This window comes from Trichosurus vulpecula, chromosome 2 (genome assembly GCF_011100635.1).
Source record: "Trichosurus vulpecula isolate mTriVul1 chromosome 2, mTriVul1.pri, whole genome shotgun sequence".
Classification (NCBI taxonomy): domain Eukaryota; kingdom Metazoa; phylum Chordata; class Mammalia; order Diprotodontia; family Phalangeridae; genus Trichosurus; species Trichosurus vulpecula.
In genome coordinates this window covers 100526880-100554066 of record NC_050574.1, presented here as the reverse complement: position 1 = coordinate 100554066, position 27187 = coordinate 100526880, and the positions used below count along the sequence as shown (strand labels likewise).

General features: G+C 38.6%; 2 protein-coding genes across 2 annotated transcripts in view; one reads left to right on the top strand and one right to left on the bottom strand.

Moving 5' to 3' along the window:
* The first annotated feature begins 4717 nt into the window (after window positions 1-4717).
* NUDT15 (nudix hydrolase 15) lies at window positions 4718-14908 on the top strand. The gene is made up of 3 exons (XM_036746155.1): window positions 4718-4900; window positions 8560-8756; window positions 13991-14908. Exons 1-3 carry the CDS (start codon window positions 4731-4733, stop codon window positions 14128-14130), a joined length of 507 nt encoding a protein of 168 aa, XP_036602050.1. The 5' UTR covers window positions 4718-4730; the 3' UTR covers window positions 14131-14908.
* Window positions 14909-19027: 4119 nt separating this feature from the next.
* The window catches only part of MED4 (mediator complex subunit 4), a 41996-nt gene continuing 33836 nt past the window's right edge, over window positions 19028-27187 (bottom strand). The window contains exons 6-7 of the mRNA XM_036744597.1: window positions 24923-25054; window positions 19028-21438 (exon numbers count right to left, since the gene is read on the bottom strand). Of these exons, the coding sequence (XP_036600492.1) occupies window positions 21266-21438; window positions 24923-25054 (305 nt within the window). The 3' untranslated portion in view covers window positions 19028-21265. The remainder of the gene's footprint in view (window positions 21439-24922; window positions 25055-27187) is intronic.

The window sequence follows — 27187 nt, the reverse complement described above, 5'->3', positions numbered from 1 at the left end:
AGGAGACATGCAGTATCTAAGAGTTGTTTTGATTTGCATTTCTCTAATCAACAGTGATTTAGAACATTTTTCATATGACTATAGATAGCTTTAATTTCTTCCTCTGAAAACTGCCTATCCATATCCTTTGACCATTTATCAATTGGGGAATGACTTGTGTTCTTATAAATTTGATTCAGTTCCCTATATATTTTAGAGATGAGGCCTTTGTCAGAGACACTGGTTGTAAAAATTCTTTCCCAATTTTCTGCTTCCTTCCTAATCTTGGTTGTATTGGCTTTGTTTGTACAAAAACTTTTCAATTTAACATAATCAAAATTATCCATTTTGCATTTCATAACACTCTCAATCTCTCATTTATTCATAAATTCTTCCCTTCTCAATAAGTCTGACAGGTAAACTATTCCCTTCTCCCAAGCTGCTTATAATATCGGCCTTTAAATCTAAGTCGTGAACCCATTTTGACTTTATTTTGGTATATGGAGTAAGATATCAGTCTATGCCCAATTTTTGCCATACTACTTTCCAGTTTTCCCAGCAGTTTTTGTGAAATAATGAGTTCTTATCTCCAAAGCTGGACACTTTGGGTTTATCAAAGAGTAGATTACTATATTTGTTGACTACTGCATCTTGTGTACCTAACCTATTCCGCTGATCCACCACTCTTTTTCTTAGCCAGTACCAAGTAGTTTTGATGATTGCTGCTTTATAATACAGTTTAATATCTGGTATGGCTAGGCCTCCTTCCCTAGCATTTCTTTTCATTTATTCCCTTGATATTCTGAATCATTTGTTCTTTCAGATAAATTTTATGTAGCTCTATAAAATAAGTTTTTGGTAGTTTGAGTGGTATGGCACTAAATAAGTAAATTAATTTAGGTAAAATTATCATTTTTATTGTATTAGCTTGAACTAACTACAAGCAACTAATGTTTTTCCATTTATTTAGATCTGACTTTATTTGTGTGAGAAGTGTTTTGTAATTGTGTTCATATAGTTCCTGGGTTTCTTTTGACAGGTAGACTCCCAAATATTTTATATTGTCTACAATAATTTTAAATGGAATTTCTCTTTCTATCTCTTGCTGTTGGGCTTTGTTAGTATTATATAGGAATGCCGCAGATTTAGGTGGGTTTATTTTATAACCTGCAACTTTGTTAAAGTTATTTATTATTTCAAGTAGTTTTTTGCTTAATTCTCTAGGATTCTCTAAGTATATCATCATATCATCTGCAAAAAGTGATAAAAGTTTCTTCTTTGCCTATTCTAATTCCTTCAATTTCTTTTTCTTTTCTTATTGCTAAAGCCAACATTTCTAGTACCAAATTGAATAATAGGGGTGATAATGGACATCCTCGTTTCACCCCCTTCTTATTGGAAATGCATCTAGCTTATCCCCGTTACATATAAGGCTTGCTGTTTGGTTTTAGGTAGATGCTTTATTCCTATGCTCTTTAGTGTTTTTAACAGGAATAGGTGTTGTATTTTATCAAAAGCTTTTTCTGCATCTATTGAGATAATCATATGGTTTTTGCTAGTTTTGTTGTTAACATGATCAATTATGCTGATAATTTTCCTAATATTGAACCAGCCTTGCATTCTTGGAATAAATCCTACCTGGTCATAAGTGTATTATTCTCATGATAAGTTGCTGTAATCTTTTTGTTAATATTTTATTTAAAATTTTTGCATCTTTATTCATTAGGGAATTGGTCTATAACTTTCTTTCTCTGTTTTGGCCCTTCCTGGATTAGAAATTAGTACCATATTTGTGTCATAAAAAGAATTTGGTAAGACTCCTTCTTCCCCTATTTTCCCAAATAGTCTATAAAGGATTGGAATTGTTCTTTAAATGTTTGATAGAATTCACTTGTACATCTACCTGGCCCTGGAGATTTTTTCTAGGGAGTTCATTGATGGCTGTTCAATTTCTTTTTCTGAGATGGGGTTAAGTATTTTATTTCCTCTTCTGTTAATCTGGGCAATTTATATTTTTGTAAATATTCATCCATTTCCCTAAGATTATAAAATTTATGGGCATACAATTGGGTTAAATAATTCCTAATTATTGTTTTAATTTCTTCTTCATTTGAGGTGAATTCACCCTTTTCATTTTTGATACTGGTAATTTGGTTTTCTCAGGGCCTGTATTTTACCTATGCTATATAAATATTGTTGTTACTGATTTTAAAAGGTCTTAGCACAGTGCCTGGCACATTGTTGTTGTTCAGTCGGGTTTGATTCTTCCTGATGCCACTTCTTTCTCCAGTGGATTAAGGCAAACAGATTAAGGGGCTTGCCCAGGGTCACACAGCTCAATAGTGTCAGAGGCCAGGTTTGAACTCAGGTCTTCCCAACTCCAGGCCCAATGTTCTTTGTGCCTTAAATACATAGAAGGTGCTTTTAAAATGTTTAAAATGTTTATTGAACTACTTCTAGGGCTGTATCCCAAAGAGATCATAGAAATGCAAAATAGACCTGAATGTATAAAAACATTTATAGTGGCTCTTTTTGTGGTAGCAAAGAATTGGAAATCAAGGGGATGCCCATCAATTGGGGAATGGCTAAATAAGCTGTGGCATATGAATGTAATGTAATACTATTGTGCTATAAGAAATGGGGAAGATACAGACTTCATAATAACCTGGAAAGACCTACATGATCTGATGCTGATTGAGGGGAGCAGAATCAGGAGAACATTATACACGATTACAGACACACTGTATCTGTGATGACTAACTTTGATAGACTTGGCTCTTCTCAGCAATACCAAGGTTTAGACAGCTCCAAAAGACTAGTGAAGGAAAAAGCTATCCACATCCAGAGAAAGAATTAAGGAGTCTGAATGCAGATTGAGGCAAACTATTTGCTCTCTTTTTCTTCTTCTTTTTTTGTTTCTTTTTTCTCATGATTCATTCCATTGGTTATAATTTTTCTTTATAACTTGACTATTGCGTAAATAAGTTTAATGTGAAGGTATATGTAGAACCTATATCAGATTACATGCCATCTTGGGGGGGCAGGGGGATGGAAAGGGAGGGGGAGAAAATTTGGAACTCAAAAACTTGTGGAACTGAGTGTTGTAAACCAAAAATAAAAATAAAAAATAAATTTAAAAAATGAAAAAAAAAACGTTTATTGAGTGATTGAATAGTATAATCCTGGGCAAGTTATTTTGGCTTTCTGGGTCTCAGTTCCCTTGTCTCTTAAAATGAGATTAGACCAGTTTCTGCAGCTGTAAAATGGAAATAAGAGCACCTATTTTTAGGCTTGTTGTGAGGAACAAATTAGGTAACATTTATAACGAGTTTTGCAAATCTTAAAGCTCTAAATAAACATTATCTATTATTGCAATCCCGTGAGCTGAGTAATATCATGACTATGGACTATCAAGTTTTGGAGAATTCGCCTCAATTTTCCATTCTTCTATTATTCTTTCTACCCTGCTTCCAATGGAATTTAATCAATCAGTCATTAAACATTTATGGAGCACTGTGTACCAGGTTCTAAGCACTGGGGAGACAAAGAGGCAAACGAAATGTCTGCCCTCAAGGAACTTAAAATCTAATGGGGGGGGGCAACATACAATATATACTAAGCAAGCTATATACAGGATAAATAGGTCATAATTAACAGAGAGAAGGCACTAGAATTAAGAGGAGTTGATGAAGACTTCCAGTGAAAGAAGTTTTTTCAGTTGAGACTAAAGGAAGCTAGGGAGGGCAGCAGACAGATCAAAGGAGGGAGAGCCTAGGCATAAAGGAACAGCCAAAGAAAATCCCCAGAGCCAAGACTTTTGTTTGTGGAACATCAAAGGGACCAGTGCCATTGCCTCGAAGACTGGAAAGGTAGGAGGGGGCTAGGTTATGAAGGGCTTGGAAAGCCAAACAGAGCATTTTGTATTTCCTCCTGGAGGCAATAGGAAGCCACCCGAGTTAAATATGAATGGGGTGACGCGATGGGAGCTGGATTTCTGGAAAATCACATTGGTTGCTGAATGGAGAATGGGGAGACACTTGAGGCAGGGCGACCCACCAGCATGGTGATGCAATGGTCCAGGCGTGAGGAGGTGATGAGGGCCGGCACTTGAACGGTGGCAGTGTCAGAGACGAGGCCAAAGTGAAATGACAGGCCTTGAGAACAGCGTGGATATGGGGGGAGATGATGAGGAATCCAAGATGACTCCTCGGTTGTAAGCCCTAGGGACTGGGAGGATGGTGTCGCCCTGTACAGTAATAGGGAAGGTGGGGGGTGGGGAGGGAGGCAGGAAATTTGGGATAACGACATTATAAAAAGAACTCAGGACTTGAAGTCAGGGCAGACCTGGGTTTGTTCAACCGTTTACTGGCTGAATGACCTTGGAAAAATCACTTAATGTCTCTAAGCCTCAGTTTCCTCATCTTTAAGGAACTGAAGCACTCCGAGAACTCAGCGTCCACACCTGAGGATGACGGGGGAAAGCACACGCTTCAGAGGAAGGGCCCTGTGGCTTCTGCCGCCACCACGCGTCCTCCGGAGACAATACTCCTTCCCAGACCACAAGCCTGACGCGCCTCCGACGAGGTGGGCAACAGCAAACAGCAAGACGCAGGCTTTACTGGCGCGCCAGCGGGGGGCACTACGCCCGCGAGAGGCGCTAGGGACGCGATTGGCGAGGCCGGAGAAACGTCACTTCCGGAAGTGCTGCCTCCAATGGCTCCGTAAGCGCTGCCTCCAATGGCTCCGTAAGCATGGATCCGGCCACCCGCAAGAAATTGGGCCGGTTGCGGACACGGCCGGGGGTCGGAGTCGGGGTGGTGATTACGAGCTCCAAACACCCTCAATGTGTTCTGCTGGGGAAAAGGAAAGGGTCCGTTGGAGCCGGCACTTTCCAGCTTCCCGGGGGTCACTTGGAATTCGGGTGAGTTGCTTCCGGCGCGTTTCTTCCGTCGGGCCGCTTCCGGCGCGCGTGTTTCAACTGGCTCTGACGTCAGCTCCTCGCGCTCCTAGGAGTAGGGGCTGGGCGGGGTTAGGCAGACAGCTGTTTGGGGAATTTGAAAGTTGTAAGGCAGTTTGGTTTTAATTCGTTAACCACCGTTAGATCCCAATTCCTGTAAAGAGGTATTGCCCCCAACTTGGTCGCGTTATTCGAATTCCCACGCTGCATATTTCCATTGGGCTAGAATAATTTATCGTACAGTGTTGCTGCTGTTCGGTCCTTTTAGTCGTGTCCTAGTTCTTCGTGTCCCTCTTTGAGGTTTTCTTGGCAGGGGTACTGGGGTGGTTCGCCATTTCCTTCTCAAGCTCATTTTACACGTGGGGAAACCGAGGCAGAAAGGATTAAATGTGTTACTCCTGTTCAAATAACCCTCCTTCCCAGTGTTGAATGAAATGGATGAAATAAAGCATTTAAGCCCTATGTCGGAAGCACTGTGCCGACCTCTGGAGATATATACAATGGCAACAACTGGGAAACAACTTGGAAAGCTGCGAGAACTATGACCCATGCAGAGATCCTTCATGATCTGAAGACATCTGAAGGACATTTGAGGTATAGGTAGGGGAGCAGAAGGAAGAAGGTGTGGGGCAGGTATGCAGGTTGGCAGTCACTTTAACCAATTATTGGTACTGCTGCAGAAGAGAATACTACAAGATAGACATAGTTAGGGAGGGAGGGCCAAGATTGTAGAGAGCCTTGAATGCCCAGCAGAGGATTTTAAACTTTGCCCGCTGGAAGGCACAGAAGGTAGCCCAGTCATAAGGAAGATGTCTAAATGTACTTGTCTTTGTACTGACCTTTGAAGCTTTCCTTATTAGGTTTTGCATCCATTTTGCAGAATATGATGGGAATGAATGAAAAAAGCATTTACTAAGCTCTTAATGTCTGCCAAGCAGTGTGCTAACTTTGGGAGATAGAAATAGATTGAGACAGTCCCTGCTCTCAAGGAGCTCACACTTGCAGGGTAGATAGAAGGGCCTGGAAGTCTCAAGAACATAAGGGGCCAGAGCGATATCAAGGCCCAGGGTCTTTAGGTTAAAAGTAGTCAGCTAGCCTTTGCTTGAAGACCTGCAGTGGTCATACGGGGACCCATGACTTCCTCAGGCGGCCCATTCCACTTTGGGACAACTGTCATTGTGAAGAGGTTTTTCCTTTAGTTAGGCCTAAATATGCCTCTCTCTGGCTTCTGGTAATTGCTCTAGCTCTGCCCTCTGAAACCAAACGAGGAGGTTAATATGCCCCTCTGACCTTTCCAGTCTTCTTACACCTTCCTCCTCCACATATTCTTTGATCCGGTGATGCCGGCTTCCTGGCTGTTCCACAAACAAGACACTCCAGACACCTCCCAGCTCCAGGCATGCTCTCTGCATGTCTCACATGTCAGCAATGCTCTCCCTCCTGCATTTTGATTACTGACCCGGATGGCTTCCTTTAAGACCCAGTTAAAATCCCACCTACTACAAGGAGCTTTCCCCAACCCCTCTTAATTCCAGTACCTACTCTCTGTCAGTTATCACCTATTTATCCTGTATGTAGCTTGCTTTGTTTCTGTTTGTGTGCATGTTGACTGTGCCATTAGACGGTAAGCTCCTTGAGGACAGGAACTGTCTTTTGCCTCTTTTTGTATCACCAGCACTTGGCACAGGACCTGGTGCCTAATAAATGTTGATTGATTGATTGCCGAACTTTGGGCTATAGTTTTTTATCTGTAAGATGAAAGGTTTGTACTGGATGGTCTTTCGGTTTCCTTGCAGCTCTACTGTTTATCTGTGACTGATGAACTAAAATTAATCTCATTCAAAAACAATTAAGCCTATTCTCTGTATAGTCAATTCGGTTGACCCAGAATCATTAAATTTAACTGTGTGGCAGACAGTTGTAATATTAGAAAGGTGAAGGTGACTTGCTGAATAAATTGTTTCTGGGTATTGACTTAAATGGATATCATAAGGTTCATGATTTTTAAAAATTGATTTTTTTTAAAAAAAAATTATACTATTTAAACCAGTTTTAATATGGAAAGATATAATAATTTATCACTTCCTCCCCAGAGATTGAATCTAGACGTTAATCAGATGAACTCTAAAGATGTATAACATTAATAGTGAAGATATGTTAATAGAGACCTTTTTGCCAGAACCAATATCTTCCTTAATTGTTAGAGACTAGAAATAAAGATGAATTGTCCTCAAAATTCAAGATATACATATGTGTATGTATAGGTGTATGTATACACATAAATGTATACATACATATGCATGTGTTTGTGTGTGTGTGTATAGGTATACGCATACATATACGTATATGTATATGTATATACTAGCATAATGGCTGTTAATCAACTAATGTCATTTAGGCATTGCTACTTGCCTCATCAGATTGATAATGTATTTGGTTTACCTCATAGTTAACTCTTAGCACAACAATGGGCATTTTAAAAATAGCTACAGGAACAAAATATATCTGTAGATCAGAAGGCTTTTGTGTAGCGCCTGTTGTGTGCTAGTCACTCCAGATACGATGACAGAAGTGAAAAAGACCCTTCCCCAAAGGAGTGTGTGGTCTAGTTAGGTAAGACAATATGTATAAATAGAGGTATACACAAAATACAAGATAATTTAATTTTCACTAGAAGCCGACAGAGGCAGGGGGACTAGAAAAGACTTCGTGTAGGAGGTGGCATTTGAGCTGAATCTTGATAAAAGGTAGGGATTTTAAGAGGGTGAGAAGAAGGTACATTCCAGTCATGAGTGGGAGCCAGTGGCCTGGCATGATAGATCAAGGGCCATGTGTCTGACAAAGGAAGAAGGCTATATTGCCTGGACTGTAGTGTGTGTTAAGGGGAGAAAAGTAGGAAAGGACAAACTAAGGAGTTTATATTCAATGGTAGAGGTAATTGGTAGCCATTGGGGTTTGTTGAGTAGGGGTATGACTTTATGAAAGTCACTTTGGGTAGCTGTGTGGAGGATGGATTGGGAATGGAGAGAGACTTGAGGCAGGGAGACCAGTTGAATGGAATGAATAAATGAAAAGTTATTTATCAAGTGCTTTTTATATGCTAAGCATTATAGTAAGTGCTAGGGTTACAGGTAGGAAAAAAAAGATCATTCCTGCTCTCAAGGAGTTCACATTAATTGGAGAAGACATCGCATAAAAGAAAGTTCAGCTACAGGATGGATGCCAGTGCCCAGATAGCCGAAGTAGGTGGAGAGGAGGTGGATGGTAGGGCCCTAGTTTACATATGGGAAAACTGAGGCTCAGAGAGGGGTAATAATTTGGCCAAAATAAATACAGCTAGTAAGTGTCAGGCCCACCTTTTGAGCCCTGATTTTGACTCCTAAATCCTTCTTTTCTTTATTTAATTACACCTTAGAATGGTGGGTTTCCTGCTGAATATATATGCATATATACATATATATATATGTATATATATGTAAAATACACACACACATATATGATTTTGAGGGTTTTGAACCAATTATGATTTTTGCTGTACTTTAAAGTTTCTGTTTATTAAAATTTCTAGCGAGTATCCTATAAATCAGAATGAACACCATAGTGTATTTCTATTGTCTTTCCAGTGAAAGCTGGGAAGAATGTGCTGTGAGGGAAACCTTGGAAGAAGCCGCTCTTCACCTGAAAAATGTTCGCTTTGCTTCTGTGGTCAATTCTGTCAGTGAAAAGGATGATTACCATTATGTCACTATATTGATGAAAGGAGAGGTGGACATGACTTATGATTCAGAGCCAAAGAACATAGAACCTGAAAAAAATGAAGGTAAGTTGGATTTGTAGTGATCTTCATTCTTTGGGGGAAGAATATGAAATGGTGGACAGTATGGTCCTACTCATTAGATTACCCAGTTGTCCTGCTGGCTCTTGCCACTGTTTTAGACACTGTCGTGACTATAAGCCAGTCATTTAAATCCCTGTCTCAGCTACTCTACCGTAAAATAAGGGTAACAGCACCTTCCTCTTATAGAGGAGTTGTGACTCAAATAAAGAGAGCTTCTATTTATTCAGCACTTTATTGTTCACACAGAGCTGTATAGCAACAAGTAGGGGGTCATGTTTCATCTGCCTCCTAAATTGAACAGTGACATACCCTGAGTTCTTTAAGGAAGAAAGACTCTGATGTACAGGAGCTTAACAGAGAGGCATTAGCCCAAGCATTGGCTTAAGCAGAATTCAATTGTGATTTATTTAAAGTATGAAAATATGTTAATGCTACTTAACTTTAGTTTAATAATTTGAATTCAAGTATATTTAAACTTGTTACCTTTTTTCCCAAATTAATTAATTTATTTTTAGTTTTCAACATTCACTTCCATAAGTTTTGAATTTTCTCTCCTCCCTTCCCCCTCCCTCTCCAAGACAGTGTGCAATCTGATCTGGGCTCTACACATACATTTCTAATAAACATATTTTCACATTAGTCATGTTGCATAGAAGAATTATAACGAATGGGAGAAAGAAAACAAAACAAAACAAAACAAAAGAGAAAAGAAAATAGCCTGCTTTGCTCTGCATTCCGACTCCGTAGTTCTTTCTCTGGATGTGGATATTTGTTACTTTTCAATAAAGTTGTATATTTTATTTTTATGGATCTTGAAGTCACAGCAGAAAGAACCAAGTTCCAAATGCCTTCTAACTATAAAAACATAAATCCCATTCTTAGAATTAACAGGGTGATGAGCTCCTTGTTTCTAATATCTGTGGGAATAAATGGATGCTGTTGAATAGGCCTTCACTTCTAGCCCTTAACAGCTTAGCCAGCCTAGAGTACCATTGTAGCCTTCTAACTGGTCTCCCTGCCTCAAGCCCCTTCCCACTCCCATTCATTCTCCACTCAGCTGCCAAGGTGATTTTTCTAAATCGAGGGTCCGACCATGTCACTCCCCTTGCTTCGTGGAGTTCCAGTAGTTCCCTGTTACCTTTAGGATGGAACATAAGGTCCTCTGTTTCTCATTTAAAGCCTTTCACAACCTGGCCCCTTCCTACCTTTCCAGCCTTCTTTCACCTGAATCCCTTCCACACACTGTCTCAAGCATGACACTCCATCTGCCATCTCTGTGCTTTTGTCCCATGTCTAGAATGCTCAGCCCCCTCATCTCTGCTTCTTAGTTTCCCTGGCTTCCTTCAGGGCTCAGCTCAAAACCCACCTTCCACGGAAGGCCTTTCCTAATCACTCTCTGCTGTAGAGTTTGTTACTTACAAGTTGTCTCCCCTATCTTGAAGGCAGGGGTGGTTTTTTGCATTTCTTTGGCACGTAGAGCTTAATAAATCCCTTTGACTGCCTGTCAGATGAACAGAGGATACCTTGAATCTTCTCATTTGTGAAGATGGCAGTGCCATCTGGAGGCAGAAATGCTTTTTACTCTTACATTTGACAGTTATGTTATAGTGCTTATCTTTACTGTATAACAATTGAAAGCTGATATGATAGTTTTACATAAAATCTTCCTGTTGCGTTTTTCTAAGAAATAATTTGGTAGACATGAAGGGCATGTGGTAATATGAAACATACATGGTATCTTAAATATTTGCATCATTCACAAAGTAATCTTCAAAACCGAAGGTTTTTCTTATTTTGAAAGGGAGGAACAAAAAGTCTTCAGAAACAAAGCTTCCCCACCCTCTGGGACATCATAGCCCTAGTAAGTGAACTAATGAGAAATCTAGAGCATCCGGAGGATAATGTTACATCTTCAGGCAGGCAGGCTAGGGGTTGCCAGTGTGGTATGCATACCAGTGATACATTTAACTCACTTTTCTGGACGTCGTTATCCTGCCTTTTAAACTCTATCTCCTAATCTTCTGCCTCCCAAAGAGCAAAAAGAAAATCAAGGAGGGTAACATGAAAAAGAAGGAAGATTATATTTAGCCCTGGATCTGAGAATCAGCCATAAATGAGGTTAGTTTTAAGCAGACACTTCTCCTGAGTTAATAGAATTCATAGAATCTAAAAACTAGAAGGGAATTCAGGCCATCTGCTCAGTTCATAGGTAACCAAGAATCCTCCTTACAATATTCCCAAGTGGTTTTTTAGCCTCTGCTTAAAGACTTTGAGTAAGGAGGAACTCACTAAAGTGGCCCCACAACAAAACGAACAACCTTTTCTATTTGACAACCCTTCAAATACTTGGACAGCTATGACTGCACTATTTAAATTTCTCTCCTCCAGTTCAAACATCTCCAGTTCTCCAGCTGGGCCCATTTTTCAGTCTACTCACCAGCCTGATTACCTTTTCCTGGAAACCCTTCAGCTTCTCTGTGTCTGAAAATGTGATGCCCAGAACTGAACACAATTCTCCAGATATGGTTTAACCAGGTCAAAGATAGTAAAGCTATCTTCCATTTCAGGTTATTGACACATCTTGAGGTATACAGTCCACTACCTTGCTTCCCCCAACCCTACTCCCCGAAGTCTTTCTCATAAGAATTGGGTATAGCAAAACCTTCCTTATCCTTATTTGTGAAGTTGATTTTTAGAACACAAATACATAGCTTTATGTTCTATGAAATTCATTTTATTCAGTTCAGTGCATTGTTCTAGTCTGTTGACATCATCTTGGATCCTGTCTCTGTTATTTATATTAGATAGCTTTGCAGGCTTTGTGTAATCTGCAGTTTGATTAATATGGCATATATGCTTTAAACCAAACCACGGATAAAAAATGTTGAACAGTTTGGGACCAATGACAGATCCCCGGATCTCTCCACAGGAGATCTTCCTTCATGTTGTTATTAATGACTACTCTCAAGACTGGTCAGTTCACTAGTTCTAAATGTATAATCTATGTTCTGTATGTTCTAAATGTGCTGTCATTTAGCCCTCATCCTCCTATCTTCAACATAAGCATAGCATGAGAGATCATTACATGTTTTCTTGGAACTAAGTATACGGTGTCTGTGGATTCCCCTGATCTACCAGTCTCATTACCCTGGCAGACAAGACCCATTTCTTTATGAAGACATGCCAATTTTTAGCAATCCTTATTTCCTTATTAATGTGTCCTACAGTTTTGCCAGGAATAGGAGACAATCTCATCAGCTTAGAGTTTGCAGATTTCACTCTGTCCTTTTTGAATTGAGACAATTGTTAGTCCTTTCTTTGGTCCTTTGGAACCTGTTTCATTCTCTAAGATCTTCCAGGGATTGTCGACAGCAGCTCTACAAGTGCCAGTTCTCTCAGTCCTTTGGCATGTAATTTGTCTAGACCTGGTGACCTGCACTCGAGGTCAGCTATGTTAATAGTCCTCTCCCCTCTCTTGCCTTGACACTGATTGCCTCTGGAAAGAAGACAGGAGCAAACTAAGACTTCAGCAGTTCAGTTATCATCATGTCATTTATCCTAAGCCGTGTTCTTCCTCCTTCTGTGATCTTTACGTTGCCTCCAACATAGCTGGGGGAATGGGGACTCATAAAAAAAAGCTTTGTTGTGCTTAGCATTCATCACCAGCTTTAGCACATTCTGGGTTTTAGCTCTCAATAGAGTTCTTAGTGAGTTATGCTATCTTTTTGTATTTATCCTCATTTACTTACTCATATCTATCTTCTATTCACCTCTTTTTAAAAGATCTGATAATTGGTCTCATTATAATCATATCATCATAATTCCTTCTTGTGTTTCCCCAAACTCATTCTTAGGAGTGTTCCATCAATCTCTGGCTGATTACTACCTGCAGAATAATGAGCTATTAGAGCTTACCTTTCTCTGAACCCTTTTATATCTGCTCTCTCAAGATAGAAGGTGCATTTTAGATTATACTTGGATTTTCAATCTTTTTCTCTCAAAAACTCTGGGGAGTCATTTGTGCTTAGGATTCCTACTATTTCTGCTCAGGCAAACCAGTTCAAAATTGGTGAGAATTGCGTCCATTGTAGCAGTTCTCCTTGATACTTCTTTCACCTTTGGAAGAATGAAATTATCATTAAGGCAAGCCACGAATGTTTTAGCTGCTTTGCTCTTGGCGGAGCTCTAGCGAAAGGGGAGTTTCAACCATTCAGACATCAAACACTCAAACATCAAACTCACAGTATGCTTCTGTGCCAGGTTTGGGATGGTTTTCTAAGTTTGTCACCTCATTCCTTCTGTCCAGGTGATCTGTATTATCATTGTACCTCCACCACTGTATCACTGTCTCTCCTCTTGATCCTCAGCCACCATTGTCCTCTCTTTAGGTGCTTGAATTCCCTAACAAGAGTTTATATTTTTAATATGCAATGTCACTCCATCTCTTCCTTTTTAAAAATTCTTTTCTGTTTTATTAAATGAGATCTGCCCTTTCAGGGTCAATTTCTAGTCACGATTCCCATCCAACTAAATCTTGCCTAAACTGAGTTTAAAATTTTTTTCTTTGATATGAAAAGTGATGTTCTACTGTACTTCATTTGTGATTAACCATTTAGTTGTTTCCAAGAAGTCATTTCCTCTCATTATGGAGATAAGTCATCATATTATGTCGAGAACAATAGAATATAACTACAAAAATAACAAGAAATGTTTATTTCTATAAGACCTGGAAAGAACTTTAAGATCATCCACTTCAATTCCCTAAATTCACACATGAGGAAGGAAATTGAGGTTTTAATGAAAGTGAAGACCAGTGTTCTAAAAAAAACTTTCTGGAATTTTGCTTCGCCATTATTTGAATTAATATTGTAAAATATTAAATGTATATAGTCGTATTCTATTTTTTAAGATGGCCTCAATAAATTTTTTTATAATAAATTTCTTAAATAATTTTTTAAGATTATACTTTAAGATGGCCCTAATAAAGTTAACTAAAGAAATTACATGTTCAACCAGTTTGCTTTAAAAACTTATTTCCTTAAGATATTCACGTAAATGAGAAATCCTCTTGGTTCCTTCAAGTGAAATTATGGCGTCACCATTTCATTTTATTTAGGCATTTTTGAGTTTTCCCTCCAAAAACATATAAACTCACCATCATAAATATCTTTTTCCTCCCAACTAATTTTATATTTTGTTTATTTTCTGTTTTCCAGGTTGGGAATGGGTTCCTTGGGAAGACTTCCCTCCACTAGATCAGCTTTTCTGGGCTTTGCGATGTTTAAAGGAACAAGGCTACAATCCTTTTAAGGAAGAGTTGAATCATCTAGTGGGCTACAGAGGAAATCCTCAATAGAGTGCCTGCACATCAATCAATTCATTTTAGTAAGGAAAATCCTAGAGTGTACAAAAAAGCCTCAGATGTTCTGGAAAACCATGCCACTTCCAAAAGAAGATAAGTAGCTATTTATTCTGGTAGCAAAGTAAGGGAGGCAACATAAGAGTAGAGAGTTGGCCTCAGAGCAAGGAAGACTTGGGCTCAGCCATTTCCAAGTTAGTGGCTGTTTGCCACCTCAGAGTATACACCTTACAGAGCCTGGAACTGGGACTGGAACTCCCATGAGGGAATCCTCCCATGCCCTGCCCCCACAAGGCAGGTCAGCCCCTTCTCTGTTACTATAGCTTTAGCAAGTTGCCAAAACTATGAGAGGGTCACACATCAGGAAGCATTTGTTAGAGACTGCATTTGAACCCAGGTTGCAATCTCTAAAATGAGAGAATTGGGATTAAATAATTTTATGATCCATTCCAGCTCTGGGTCTACAGTCTTGTGATCTTATTCATGGAAAACAGTCCCTCCCATTAAGCAGTGTATTGAGAACACAGGGAAATGACCTGTCTCGGGAGATTGCTTCTGCAGTTTTAAAATGCCAGCAAGTTGAGATTTTGTGATTGTGAGGATAAGCAGTTCCTACGTGAGACAGGGGCCTGAGCCACAGACAAAAAGGGACCTCATTTCTCAAATGGATTTGAGTCTTAAAATAGGGATGAACTAGCAAAAAAACCAATGAGCTTGTGTTTTTCTTTGCTTTTTTCCATTTTTAAATTTTTGGAATAAAATATAATATAAAACATGATTGCACATGAAACTGCAAATCTATTGTATACAACTTGCTATTCTTTTTAAGTATAGTTATTATGTAAATTTCTATTTTTCTTCCCAACCTAGAGAAGGCTACCATTAGACAGAAATGTGTGTGTGTGTGTGTGTCTGTCTGTGTGTATAGTTCTATTTTTCAGTTCTTTCTCTGGATGCAAATAGCATCTTCCTTTATATGTCCTTTGTAGTTAATTTGGGTATTTATAATAGTCAAAATGACATAGTCACTCAAGGTTGTTCTTCAAACAATATTGCTGTTACTTTACAGTGTTCTCTTGCTTCTGTTCTTTTATCTCTTCATTATTTCATGCAAGTTTACTTATGTTTTTCTAAGATCATCAAACTCATCATTTCTTATAGCATAGTAGTATTCCATCTTGATCAAATACCACAACTTATTCAGCCATTCCCCTGATGACCAGCATCCCTGAAATTCCCAGTTCTTTGCCACTACAAAGAGAGCCGCTATAAATATTTTAGAGCGTATAGGTCCTTCCTTTTTCCCTAACCATCTCTGGAAATAGACCTGGTAGTGGTGTTGCTGGGTCAGAGGCAGTTTAATAACTCTTTGGGCATAATTCCAGATTGCTCTCTAAAATGGTTGGGTCAGTTTACAGTTCCACAGCTCCACGATGAGTTAGTGTCCCAATTTTTTCCACATGCCCTCCATCATTTGTCACTTTCTCCTTATCGTGTGTTTTTCAAAGTGTGTTCCATGAAGCCTTGGTGCTCTGCAAAGACAAATTGAAGGACATACAGTCCCAGCTAATCCATCTGTTTTGCTGTGTCCATTTCTCATAAAATGTGTATTTAGTCATTGTGGAGAGCTGTGGTATTTGGTTGAAATAAATCATGGTACTAAAATGTTAGGTTTTTATTGGAATAGAATCAATCATTGAATATGCCTAATAGTATCTTGATAGTTTATGAAAAATCATTAATGCCTGTTTATTGTCTTTGGTGTTTTTTCAATTAGATTTATTTTCATATAAATTTCCATTTTGGTAATTAAGTAAAATTAGGATATTTGAAAATATAAGAAGGCAAAAAAAGTAAGCAAAACTTAGCTGTTGGTGCAGGGGGAAAAGTGTTAAATTTGGAGTCAGTGGAACTCACTTCAAATCCTGGCCCTGTTACTATAAATCTGCCCCAGCCGTGTCATGTCGCCTACTTGGGCCATAGTTATTCAAATGTAAAAGGAGGGGATTGGACTAGATACTTTCTGAAGTCCCTTGCAGCTCTAAGTCTGTGTTCCTCTGAACTCTGACATGAAACACACCTCCACAGAACCAGTAGGGGTCCCACATTCCAAATGGAGATTAACTGCAAATAGGAATGTCACTGTCAGACTTTAATCCCCTGCGTTGAACCTTGGGGCAAGTCATTGGTACACAGTTTCTTCATCTGTGAAGTGAGGAAACTGGACTAGATACCCTCTGAGGTCCCTTTCACTCTAGATATGTGATTCCATAATTGCTTTCTCCCACATAGTTTTATTTCAAGTTCCTTGACTCTTGCAAAATATTCTCGTACTTAGAAAAACAAAATTCAAAATCTGTAGGTGAAAATATGGAATAATCCCAATTAAAGGGAAAATATTTTATGAGGTGAACTCTTGCATTTAGTGTTATCCTAATTGTAAAATGCTATAGCAAACAATTCCATCTTTCTCACCCAATATTAGATTTATAATAAAATTAGTATGAACATATATTTTGTTAGTTTAAATTAGCCTGGGTTATTTGGTCTCATATAGGACACAACCTCTTCTGTCTCCATGCTTTAACAAAGGCCTTCCTCCAGGCTTGGAGACCTCCAAGGTGTGACCTGGCTCCAGCCTAACTTTCTGAGGTATTTCACGTTACTCTCCTGGCACTCTACATTCCAACCAAAGTGGCTTACTTAGAGAACCTTCCTGTTGTAGGTCTGGCCTGACTCAGACTAGTATAGTGGTTTAAGTTCAGGATAGAAAAAATGAGACATTTGCATACCACCAAATATTTTTTAGAGGGAAGCCTATTTAATTATATAGCATGGAAAGAAGAATCAACAAACAGTATTGATTCAGTTCAGTGCACCTTCCCTGCTTTTGGGTTGGCCTTGTGATCAATACCTTTTAAAAGAAAAACTAGCAAGCCTGGAGATAAAGTCCTCCCATGCCCCAGCCTTGGCAAGGCAAGGCCCTAATGGTTTTCTAAAGGACCACTTAAAGGCTTTAGGGCCGCTGGTGTACACCCTTCATCTAAGGGATGTGAGAAGTCTGGTGTAGCTAGCATTGGAATAACTTAATGGAGGTAAGGTAGGAGAGAACAAAGACCAGAAGTCCCAGATTTCCTTTCCTCCCTTCCGAAGGTGCTTCTTATCTTGACAGTTTTGTCCATGCAGTAGGCGATAACAAATCTTTGTGGTTCACTGTGGGTTCCCCAAAGTAAAGTGGTGATTTTGAGTCGGAGTATCACACCAGGAACATCAGGGCCACAGAAAAGATAATTTCCGGCAGACTTGCCAGTTGTCACCATGGGTCAAAGTAATCTGTAGTTCAAATGGCTAAGAGGTCATTACCATCTTGCGTACAGCCTGTCCATATGCCAATAGAGAATCACCCTGTATTACCATTCACCAAGTGTCCTTGGCCCATCAGCCAGGACCTGCCCTTCCTTGGGAGCCCCATGGCTTTGACCCTTTAGAGGCCTCTGCTGAGTGTCCTCATTTTCTAAGGGGCACCTCAGAAAGCAGGGCACCACTTCTAATTATATCCAAGCCACACCGGGAATCTCAATTACTATGGGATGCTCCCCTGGCACGGTTTGGGTACATCAGTTCCAGGTTACAGTAAACAAAAAGGTTTGTTTATATTGGACTTGACTTTGCTGTTGCCCAATTCCATCCTTGACACCTGTAGCACTGTTACTCTCCCTGGGACCTATGCTACTCCCTCACACCCTTGCTCCCTGTGCCATACCAAGCAAAGCGTGTCTGGCCACTGCTAGAGACTGAGTGATACCCGCCAGTGTTTATTAGGTCAATTCACTGCCACAGCCAGCCTTGTCACCCTACCGGAAGCCCCAGAGGTCTGGTTACATTTCAGAGAAATTGAAGTTGAAATCGACTTACGCTTTTTAAACTGATATAACCTAACCCTGTACTTGGCAACTCAACGTGAGTGCATTTGGCACATTTCTTCAGCCCTGATTCTAGAAAAGTCTCTAGGTCCTTGGGCGTGATAAAGCATTATTCTTTTGTACACTCACCTAGGCTTCAATTATGTTCTAAAAAATTAGGATTCATTGTTTCAGCATTCTAGTCTGGAAACCTTTTAATATTTTGATCAAAAGCTCAATCAATTTTTGGAAACAAGTCAAAGTCGAAGGAGGAACAGTGGTCTCTCCAAAAAAAGAATTAGTGGCAACTAGATAAAACACAAGAGACCTCCTTTTAATCAATTAAGGGCAGTACCTCTTTTCCCTAGACCAGAATGAACAGATTCAGGAAAATGATCTAGGGTGTGCCCAAATCCCATGTCTGATATTTACTACCTATGACCTTGAGTTAAGTCTCTTCTTGTGCCTGTTTCCTCAACTCTAAAATGAGGGGTTTGGCCTAGATGGTCTCTGGGGAATTTATTTCCAATTTTAAAACCAAAGATCCTATGAAACTACTAAAAAATTCTAATGCAAACTGTACCCAAGTTTTGTCTTCTTTTGGAATTTTATGTCTCTTGAACCCTGTAAATATTGTAAACAGAAAATGGTTTGGGTCAAAAGGATCTACTACTAGCAGGGCAAAAAATGCCCTTTGTATTTCTCCCTAAGCCGGGATGCTTAGCATTGGGCAGCTAGGTGGTCCTAGAGGTGACAGGTGATAGAGGGCCAGGCCTGCAGTAAGGAAGATGTATCCTCCTGAGTTCGAATCCGGCGTCAGACACTTACTGTGTAATCCTGGGCAAGTCATTTAACCCCGTTTCCCTCAGCTCCTCATCTGTAAAATGAGCTGGAGAAGGAAAAGGCAAACCACTCCAGTTTCTTCACCAAGAAAACCCCAAATAGAGTCACAAAGAGTTGGACGCAACTAAATCAACACAACCACAACAAGAGATGCTTAGACTTATTTAATATTTCCGAATGATTTGTGCCAAACAAGTAATGAGTTTTTCTTCTACATTTAAGTGACTCCCCTAGAATCTTACATCGAAGAATTCCAACAAAGTCCATGTGGCACAATTCCCAATTGTGCCTCTCCCCTCCCCCCAGTGCCATATGAAAAAAATCACAAGCACTTCATTTAGTAGTTTTTAGACAATCCCAAAATTCAAGTCAGAGAAGTAAACAAACCCAACTACCATAGTCAGTGGGTCAGGAGATCACTACTACTCTTAAGTACAAAAACTGAAAATTCTACAAATGAGTTTACAGCATTCACTGGGATGTCATTCTTAAAGGTGCTGGGCACATTCACATCTGTCTAAGTTGCTGAATATCCACAAAATGCTTCTTAATCCTCCTGGGTCAATTAGGGGTACCTCATAGTATGCAGTACTGCCAGAATCATGGAAGCCACCTAGGGAATCACACTTCTGCCACAAGCTCATCCAATCCAATCCTAATGACTATGGCAACTTTGTCTCGAGTGAAATTTAACAAAAAAGATAAACTGAGACAATTATTCAAGCAAGATATCATTTATCAATAGGGGCATGCAACCTGATGATAATAGGGTCTATGGCCTGACTCCACTTTGCCAAAGACCTGGAGTGAAGGCCAACAGGACCTTTTAAACCTAGTATGTCTTACTTTTGATTGGCCTGGCAGTACATCATTGGGACCTCCCCTGGCAAATGCAAAGCTATCCAGACTGGCAGACATTTTAATGGGGAGGTGGGCTGAGTTTTCAGCTCCTCCCTATTATTTCATCATTGGGAGGCAGGACTAATCTTCAGGTGATAGGAAAGTGGGCTGGCCTTCAGATGTGGCTCATTATGACTCTGACACTTAAGGAATGCTAGTTACTTTATGAGACCCAGTTGCCTCCAGGAATCTTGGTCAGAAAAACAAAAACCACCTCAGTCAAGTTCATTCCCTGGTTTGGTCTCCCCATATAGACCAAGCTACCCCAACTTTGATTAGAAAGTAAGGATAAGAGACTTGTCCCCTGTAGAGGGCGCCTAGCTTAAGCATTCTCTTCAGGGGAAGCTGCTTTCAGAAGTGGGGGTGACAAAATGAAGAAAAGGATGGATCACAGAGTAATATTCTGAAATAATACAGCATAATATTAATTTTCCTCATATTGTAGGGCAAAGCTGACAGGGTAATCTGGTGGTTCAAGTTTGGGACTGGAACAAAGTGAGACATTCTCTAGACCATTTAACAATTAACGAAAGGAAGTTTGGTTAGCCATAGCATGGAAAGAATATTCAGCAAGGATATGCCATTAATTCAGGTGAGTGCAGCTTCCGTTTGGGTCGGTCATGGTGGTCTACAGGTCAGAAACCTGAGCTCCTGACTCCCGGGATGCTGACTTTTGTATTCAGGCCACCATGTCTCGTCTACAAGTGTGGTTTCAATACTTTCAGGGAAAAACCAACCTCACTTGCAGGGATCAGGGCCCTAGGAGATACTGCTCCTACATTTGATCTCGTTTGTATACTTTTGCACAAGCTATTTATTCCCCTTCCTAACCTGTCCATGCCTAGAACGCACCAATACTCCCTTCTTGATACAAAATGATGATCAATATTGAGAATAAGATATATTCCACCAGAAATAATTTCCCATCTCTCATTAAAAGCACTGTTTATGCTTTTAAATGTACAATGGTGAGGTTATTTACAAAAAACATTTATGGTAATTACACATCACTTCATTACTGTAGCCTTGAGATAGTAATGAAATACAATTTTCAAGCAAAAGACAGGAAGTAAACTTTGCTTTCAAATGAGATGTTTGGTTATATCTTTAAAACATGTAATATGTTCACAGTTCTATGAGACAGTAGAGCTGTTAGCAAAACACCTAAGTGTCATTCATTTTTCTACAGCCTCCTATCCAGTTACATTAGTCCAATGTAACTGGAACAGGCCTGGAAAAGACAGCTCTTAAGGCATATCCTCCAAAAAACTGAAAAATTTACTCCAATAATGAAAGTCACACCAACCACTTTAATGAATACTTTGTTGGATCTGAAATCATGATTTTGATTATGAAAACAAAGTCCACGGAGGTACTGAACAGGCTGAACATTTACACAATAGACAACTGTTACAGGTTTTTGGTTCTGCATGCTTGTTTCAGTATTTCTTTGATCAGATGTAGTACATTTTTTTCTGGCGTGGCTCTTAATCAGAGTCACTGCTGCTACTTGAGGAGTCTGTTGACATGACTTCCACATCATCTTCATTTTCCTTATTGTGGCCAGGTGGCTCCAACATAAAGTCATTGCTGTGATTTGGAGGCAACATGTTAACTGACATATCGCTTGACTGCCATGGGTACTGTGGAGCAAGAACATCTGGGAAAAAAAAAAGATCATCACTTTAATCCAAATTGTCTATCTCCTTTTTAACAGGAAAAGCTATTTGTAAGTATAAGAAAAAAACTGAAAAACCTGACAGAAATAACAAAAATCTAATGTTTATAAGATAACAGTTCTATTTTATCATCTGGGAGTATGTTATCCAAGCAGCTGGGTGGCACAGTGAATAGAGTGCTGGGCCTGGACTTAGGAAGACTCATCTTTCTGAATTCAAATCCGGCCTCAGACACTTATTTGCTGTGTTACCCTACTTGCTTCACTTCCTCACCTGTAAAATGAGCTGGAGAAGGAAATGGCAAACCACTCCAGTATCTTTGCCAAGAAAACCTCAAATAGGGTCATGAAGAGTCAGAGGTGACTGAAGTGACTGGACAACAACATAAAATGCTATCCAAAGAGGGGTGGCAGATGAAATAATTCACATCATAAAACCACACTTTTATGAAAATACAATGCTTGACATTCAGCTAAAATAAAGAATTTTTAAATAAGTTCCAAATGTTTAAATAGAGACCAAATGTTTCTAATCCAATAAAACGTTAAAAATCAGGTAGATCACTATAATTATTTAAAAAATAGAGATGGCACTAAAAGGAGTTGCTTTTCTGGAAATACTTATCTGCCAACAAGAAAGAATCAATTGGCAACATGGAGGTGGCATTGGACCTTGGAAAAATGTGATCAAATCACCTTGGAGTTGGTAATAATAAGAAACGGGCACGTACAAAAACATGAAGAAAGAAGATTTAAAGATGGAGAAAAGAAAGAGCCATATTCCTATGATTAGATAATCTATAAGGGAATTTGACTCAGAAAAAATGGGAGAGTTTAAAAATGAATCTATGATTACAATTGTTAACTCACTCAATGAAGCACAAAAGGAAGACATATCAAGAAACCAACTGTAGCTCTCCAAGCTGAGATTAAAAACAGGAAGTGTATCAAAGGTGGGGTGAAAATAACACGTTTAGTAGAGTGATAGATGTGTAATAACAGTGTTAGAAAATTACACTGGAAGGAGTGGGGGGAGATTGTACAGGATAAATTATCCTGCATGAAAGAGGCATGAAACACACTTGTTACATACCAAAATAAGGCCCAAATAGGTACACGATTTAGATATAAAGGCCGATACTATAAACAAATTAGGGGAGCAAGGAATAGTTTATCTGTCAGATTTATGGAAAAAGGAGGAATTTATGACCAAACAAGAGACAGAGAACATTATGAAATGCAAAATGGATAATTCGGATGAAATTAAATTGAAAAGTTTTTGCACAAACAAAGCCAGTGGAACCAAGAATAGGAGGGAGGCAGAAAACGGGGAAAAATTTTTTACAACTAGTGTCTCTGATAAAGGCCTCATTTCTAAAATATAGAGAGAACTGAGTCAAATTTACAAGAATATAAGTCATTCCCCAATTGATAAATGGTCAAAGGATATGAACAGGCAGTTTTCAGAGGAAGAAATTAAAGCTATCTATAGTCATATGAAAAATGCTCTAAATCACTATTGATTAGAGAAATGCAAATCAAAACAACTCTGAGGTATCACATCACACCTATCAGATTGGCTAACATGACAAAACATGATAAATGTTGGGGAAGATATGGGAAAATTGGAACACTAATTCATTGTTGGTGGAGTTGTGAACTGATCCAACCATTTGAGGGCAATTTGGAACTATGCCCAAAGGGCTAAAAAATGTATGCATACCCTTTGACCCAGCAATATCACTTCTAGGGCTGTATCCCAAAGAGATCATAAAAGTGGGAAAAGGACCCACATGTACAAAAATATTTATAGCAGCTCTTTTTGTGGTGACCAAGAACTGGAAATTGAGAGGATGCCCATCAATTGGGCAATGGCTGAACAAGTTGTTGTATATGAATATAATGGAATACTATTCTGCTATAAAGAAATGATGAATACGCAGACTTCTGAAAAGCTTGGAAAGACTTATATGAACTGATGCTGAGTGAAGTGAGCAGAACCAGGAGAACATCACAGTAACAGCCACAGTGTGCAATGACTGACTTTGATAGACTTAGCTCTTCTCATCAATGCAAAGACCTAAAACAAAAGACTCATGATGGAAAATGCCATCCATATCCAGAAAAAGAAATATGGAGTCTGAATACAGATCGCAGCAGACTATTTTCTTTCTTTGTTTTGTTTTATGTTTTTCTTTCTCATGATTACTCCCATTCGTTCTAATTTTTCTATATAACATGACTAATGTGAAAATATGTTTAATAGGAATGTATATGTAGAACCTATATTGGATTGCATGCCATCTTGGGGAGGGGGAGAAAACTTAAAACTTATGGAAGTGAGAGTTGAAAACTAAAAATAAATAAACTTATTAAAAATAGATTCATTTATAAAAAAAGAAAGCTATTATAATGTAGGGGAAGGGAGGAGTAGGGTGGTGGGCAAAGCTTAAACCTTACTCTTATCAAAACTGGCTCAAGAGGGAATAACACACACTCAGTTGGATATAGAAATCTATGTTACCCTATAAGGAAGTAAAAAGAGATGGAAATAACAGAAGAGGGAGAGGAGACTGATAAAGGGAGAATTTACTGGGGAAGGCAGTGATCAGAAGTACCACCTCACACATATCAGTAGCTAATATGACAAAAAAGGAAAATGTTGGATATTGGAGGGGATGTTGGAAAACTGGGGACCCTAATGCACTGTCCATGGAGTTGTGAACTGATCCAACCATTCTGGAGAGCAATTTGGAATTATGCCCTAAGGGTTCTAAAACTGTGCATACCCTTATTGATCTAGGAATATCACTGCTAGGTCTATATCCCAAAGACACCCAAAAAAAGAGAAAAGGACCTATTTGTACAAAAATGTTTATAGCACCTCTTTTTGTGGCAGCTAAGAATTGGAAATCAAAGGGATGTCCAACAATGGGGAATGGCTCAACAAGATGTGGTAAATGTTTGTAATGGAATATTATTGTACTATAAGAAATGACAAGCAACATGATTTCAGAAAAACCTGGAAAGACTTACATGAACTGATGATGAGTGACCTGAGCAGAACCAGAAAAACATTCTACACAGTAACAGCAATATTTTTCAGTGAAGAACTGTGAATGACTTAGCTATTCTCAGCAATACAATGATCCAAGACGATCCCAAAGGACTAATGATAAAGCATACTACCTGCCTCCAGAGAAAGAACTGATATTGATTGAATACAGACTGAAGCATGCTATTTTCACTTTCTTTCTTTCTTTCATGTTTTCCTCTCATTTAAGTCCTCCTGTACAAAATGACTAATATAGAAATGTTTTCTATATATATATGTACATATATAACCTATATCTGATTAGTTACTACCTCAGGGAGGGGAGAGGGGAGAGAAGAATAGAATTGGGAATTCAAAACTTTCAATAAAAATGTTAAAAAATTGGGAAAAAATGTCAACAATGAATATTACCTGGCAACCTGCCTGCTGCAAGTGCATCCCCTGGCAAATGGCCATTCACACCATTAGTGGATGGATTATTCATCTGGCCCAATAATCCGCTTCTCATCTCTAAATCAGTTGGGTATGGCCTCCGTGGGTCCCCTTAAAATGAAAAATAGTTTTTATCTTAATAATATTAAAAAATAAATACCACATACCTTGTTTTACTTAGAAAAGCACTCACATGGACTGATCCAACTTTTCTGGAGAGCAATCTGGAACTATGCCCAAAGGGCTATAAAACTGTGCATACCCTTTGATCCAGTAATACCACTGCTAGGTCTATAGCCCAAAGAAATCCAAAAAAAGGGAAAAGGAGGTGTTTATACAAAAATATTTATAGCAGCTCTTTTTGTCGTGGCAAAGAATTGGAAATTGAGGGGATGCTCCTTAATTGGGAAATGATTGAACAAATTATGGTACTGAATGTACTGAAATACAACTGTTCTATAAGAAATGATGAACAGGTCGATTTCAGAAAAACCTGTAAAGACTTATATGAACTGATGCTGAGTGAAGTGAGCAGAACCAGGAGAACATTGTACACAGTAACATCAACATTGTACAAGGACTAACTGTGATATAGACTTAGCTCTTCTCAGCAATACGATGGTCCAAGACAATTCCAAAAGACTCATGATGGAAAATGCTAACCACATTCAGAGAAAGAACTACGGAGTCTGAATACAGAGCAAAGCATATTATTATCATTTTGTTTTTTCCTTCTTGTGGTTTTTCCCCTTTTCACAACATGACTAATGTGGAAATATATTTAACATCATTGTACGTGCATAGCCTGTATCAGCTTGCAAACTGTCCTGGGGAGGGAGGAGGGAAGGAGAAAAATTTAGAAATCAAAATCTTACAAAAATAAACGTTGAAAGCCATCTTTACATGTAATTGAAAAAAAAATACTATTAAGAAAAGAAAAAAGATATGACAAGCAAGATGATTTCAGAAAAACCTGGAAAGACTTACATGAACTGATGCATGGTGAAGTAAATACAGAATCAGAAGAAAATTTTACAGGGTAACAGCAATATTGTTCAATGAAGAGCTGTGAATGACTTAGCTATTCTCAGCAATACAATGATCCAAGACAATCCCAAAGACTAATGATCCATACTATCAGCTTCCAGAGAAAGACATGATATTGACTGAATATAGAATGAAGCATGCTATTTTTCACTTTATTTCTTTTCCTTTTGAGTCTTCTTGTACAAAATGACTGATCTGGAAATGTTTTACATAAATGCACATGTATAACCTACATACATGTATAACCTTCGCAGGGAGGGGAAGGAGGGATAGAATATGGAACTCAAAACTTTAAATAAAAATGTTTAAAAAATTGGGGAAAAAAGCATGCTAGTTTGAATTCCGTGATACAAAATTCATCTGTGCAATCAGATCAAATACAAAGATCAATATGTTAAGATATATAAGAGTAAATTAAATTTAACTCTAAAAAGTCATTCTCATGCTTCCTATTTATCTCTAGTTTTTCTCTAAAGAATTCTGGCATGTAGTAGTATGCTCATCCCTAGATAAGAAAAAAAAATCCCTTTATTTTAGGGGACATACCTAAGGGGAATTTATAAAAAATGGAGGGAAATAATTTTCAAACTTATAGCTTGTCTGAGGATGAAAAACAATATAATTTCATTCAGTATATCACATTATGACATAGTGTCTTAAGAAACAGAATGCAGAAATTTTGAAAGTGCTGTCTAAATCCTCCTTCTATACCTGCTCCTGGCTTAGTCTTGCTTCTCAAATGATATCGCCATTATAAACATGTCATTATTATCCTTTTAATCTAGTCTCAAGAGTCAGCAACGATTGTGTTCTTAATCACTACCCTTACTACTCAGGAATAATGGCAATATGCTCAGAAAGAATCAGATTCAACCAAATTCTAGTTTTCTTTTTAGCAGTATCTTTAGCCAATTCTAAGTCATTCAATTAACCCCAAAAAGGGCATTTTAAAATAGAGAATGCTTCCATAATATCACATACTGAATAAACATGAATATATGTGTAGGCCCACAAATTAAGCAAACAGAAAAAAAGCCATTTAAACCATTTTGAAAGGACCCAGGATGTGTAACATAAAGCTTAATTTGTATTTTAGAGTTTTATTTATATAATCAAAATTGATTTAAAACCTATTTCCAGTTAATTGCTTGAAATTTTTTAGGCACCCAAATGAACCATAAGACACAGTTCAAAAAC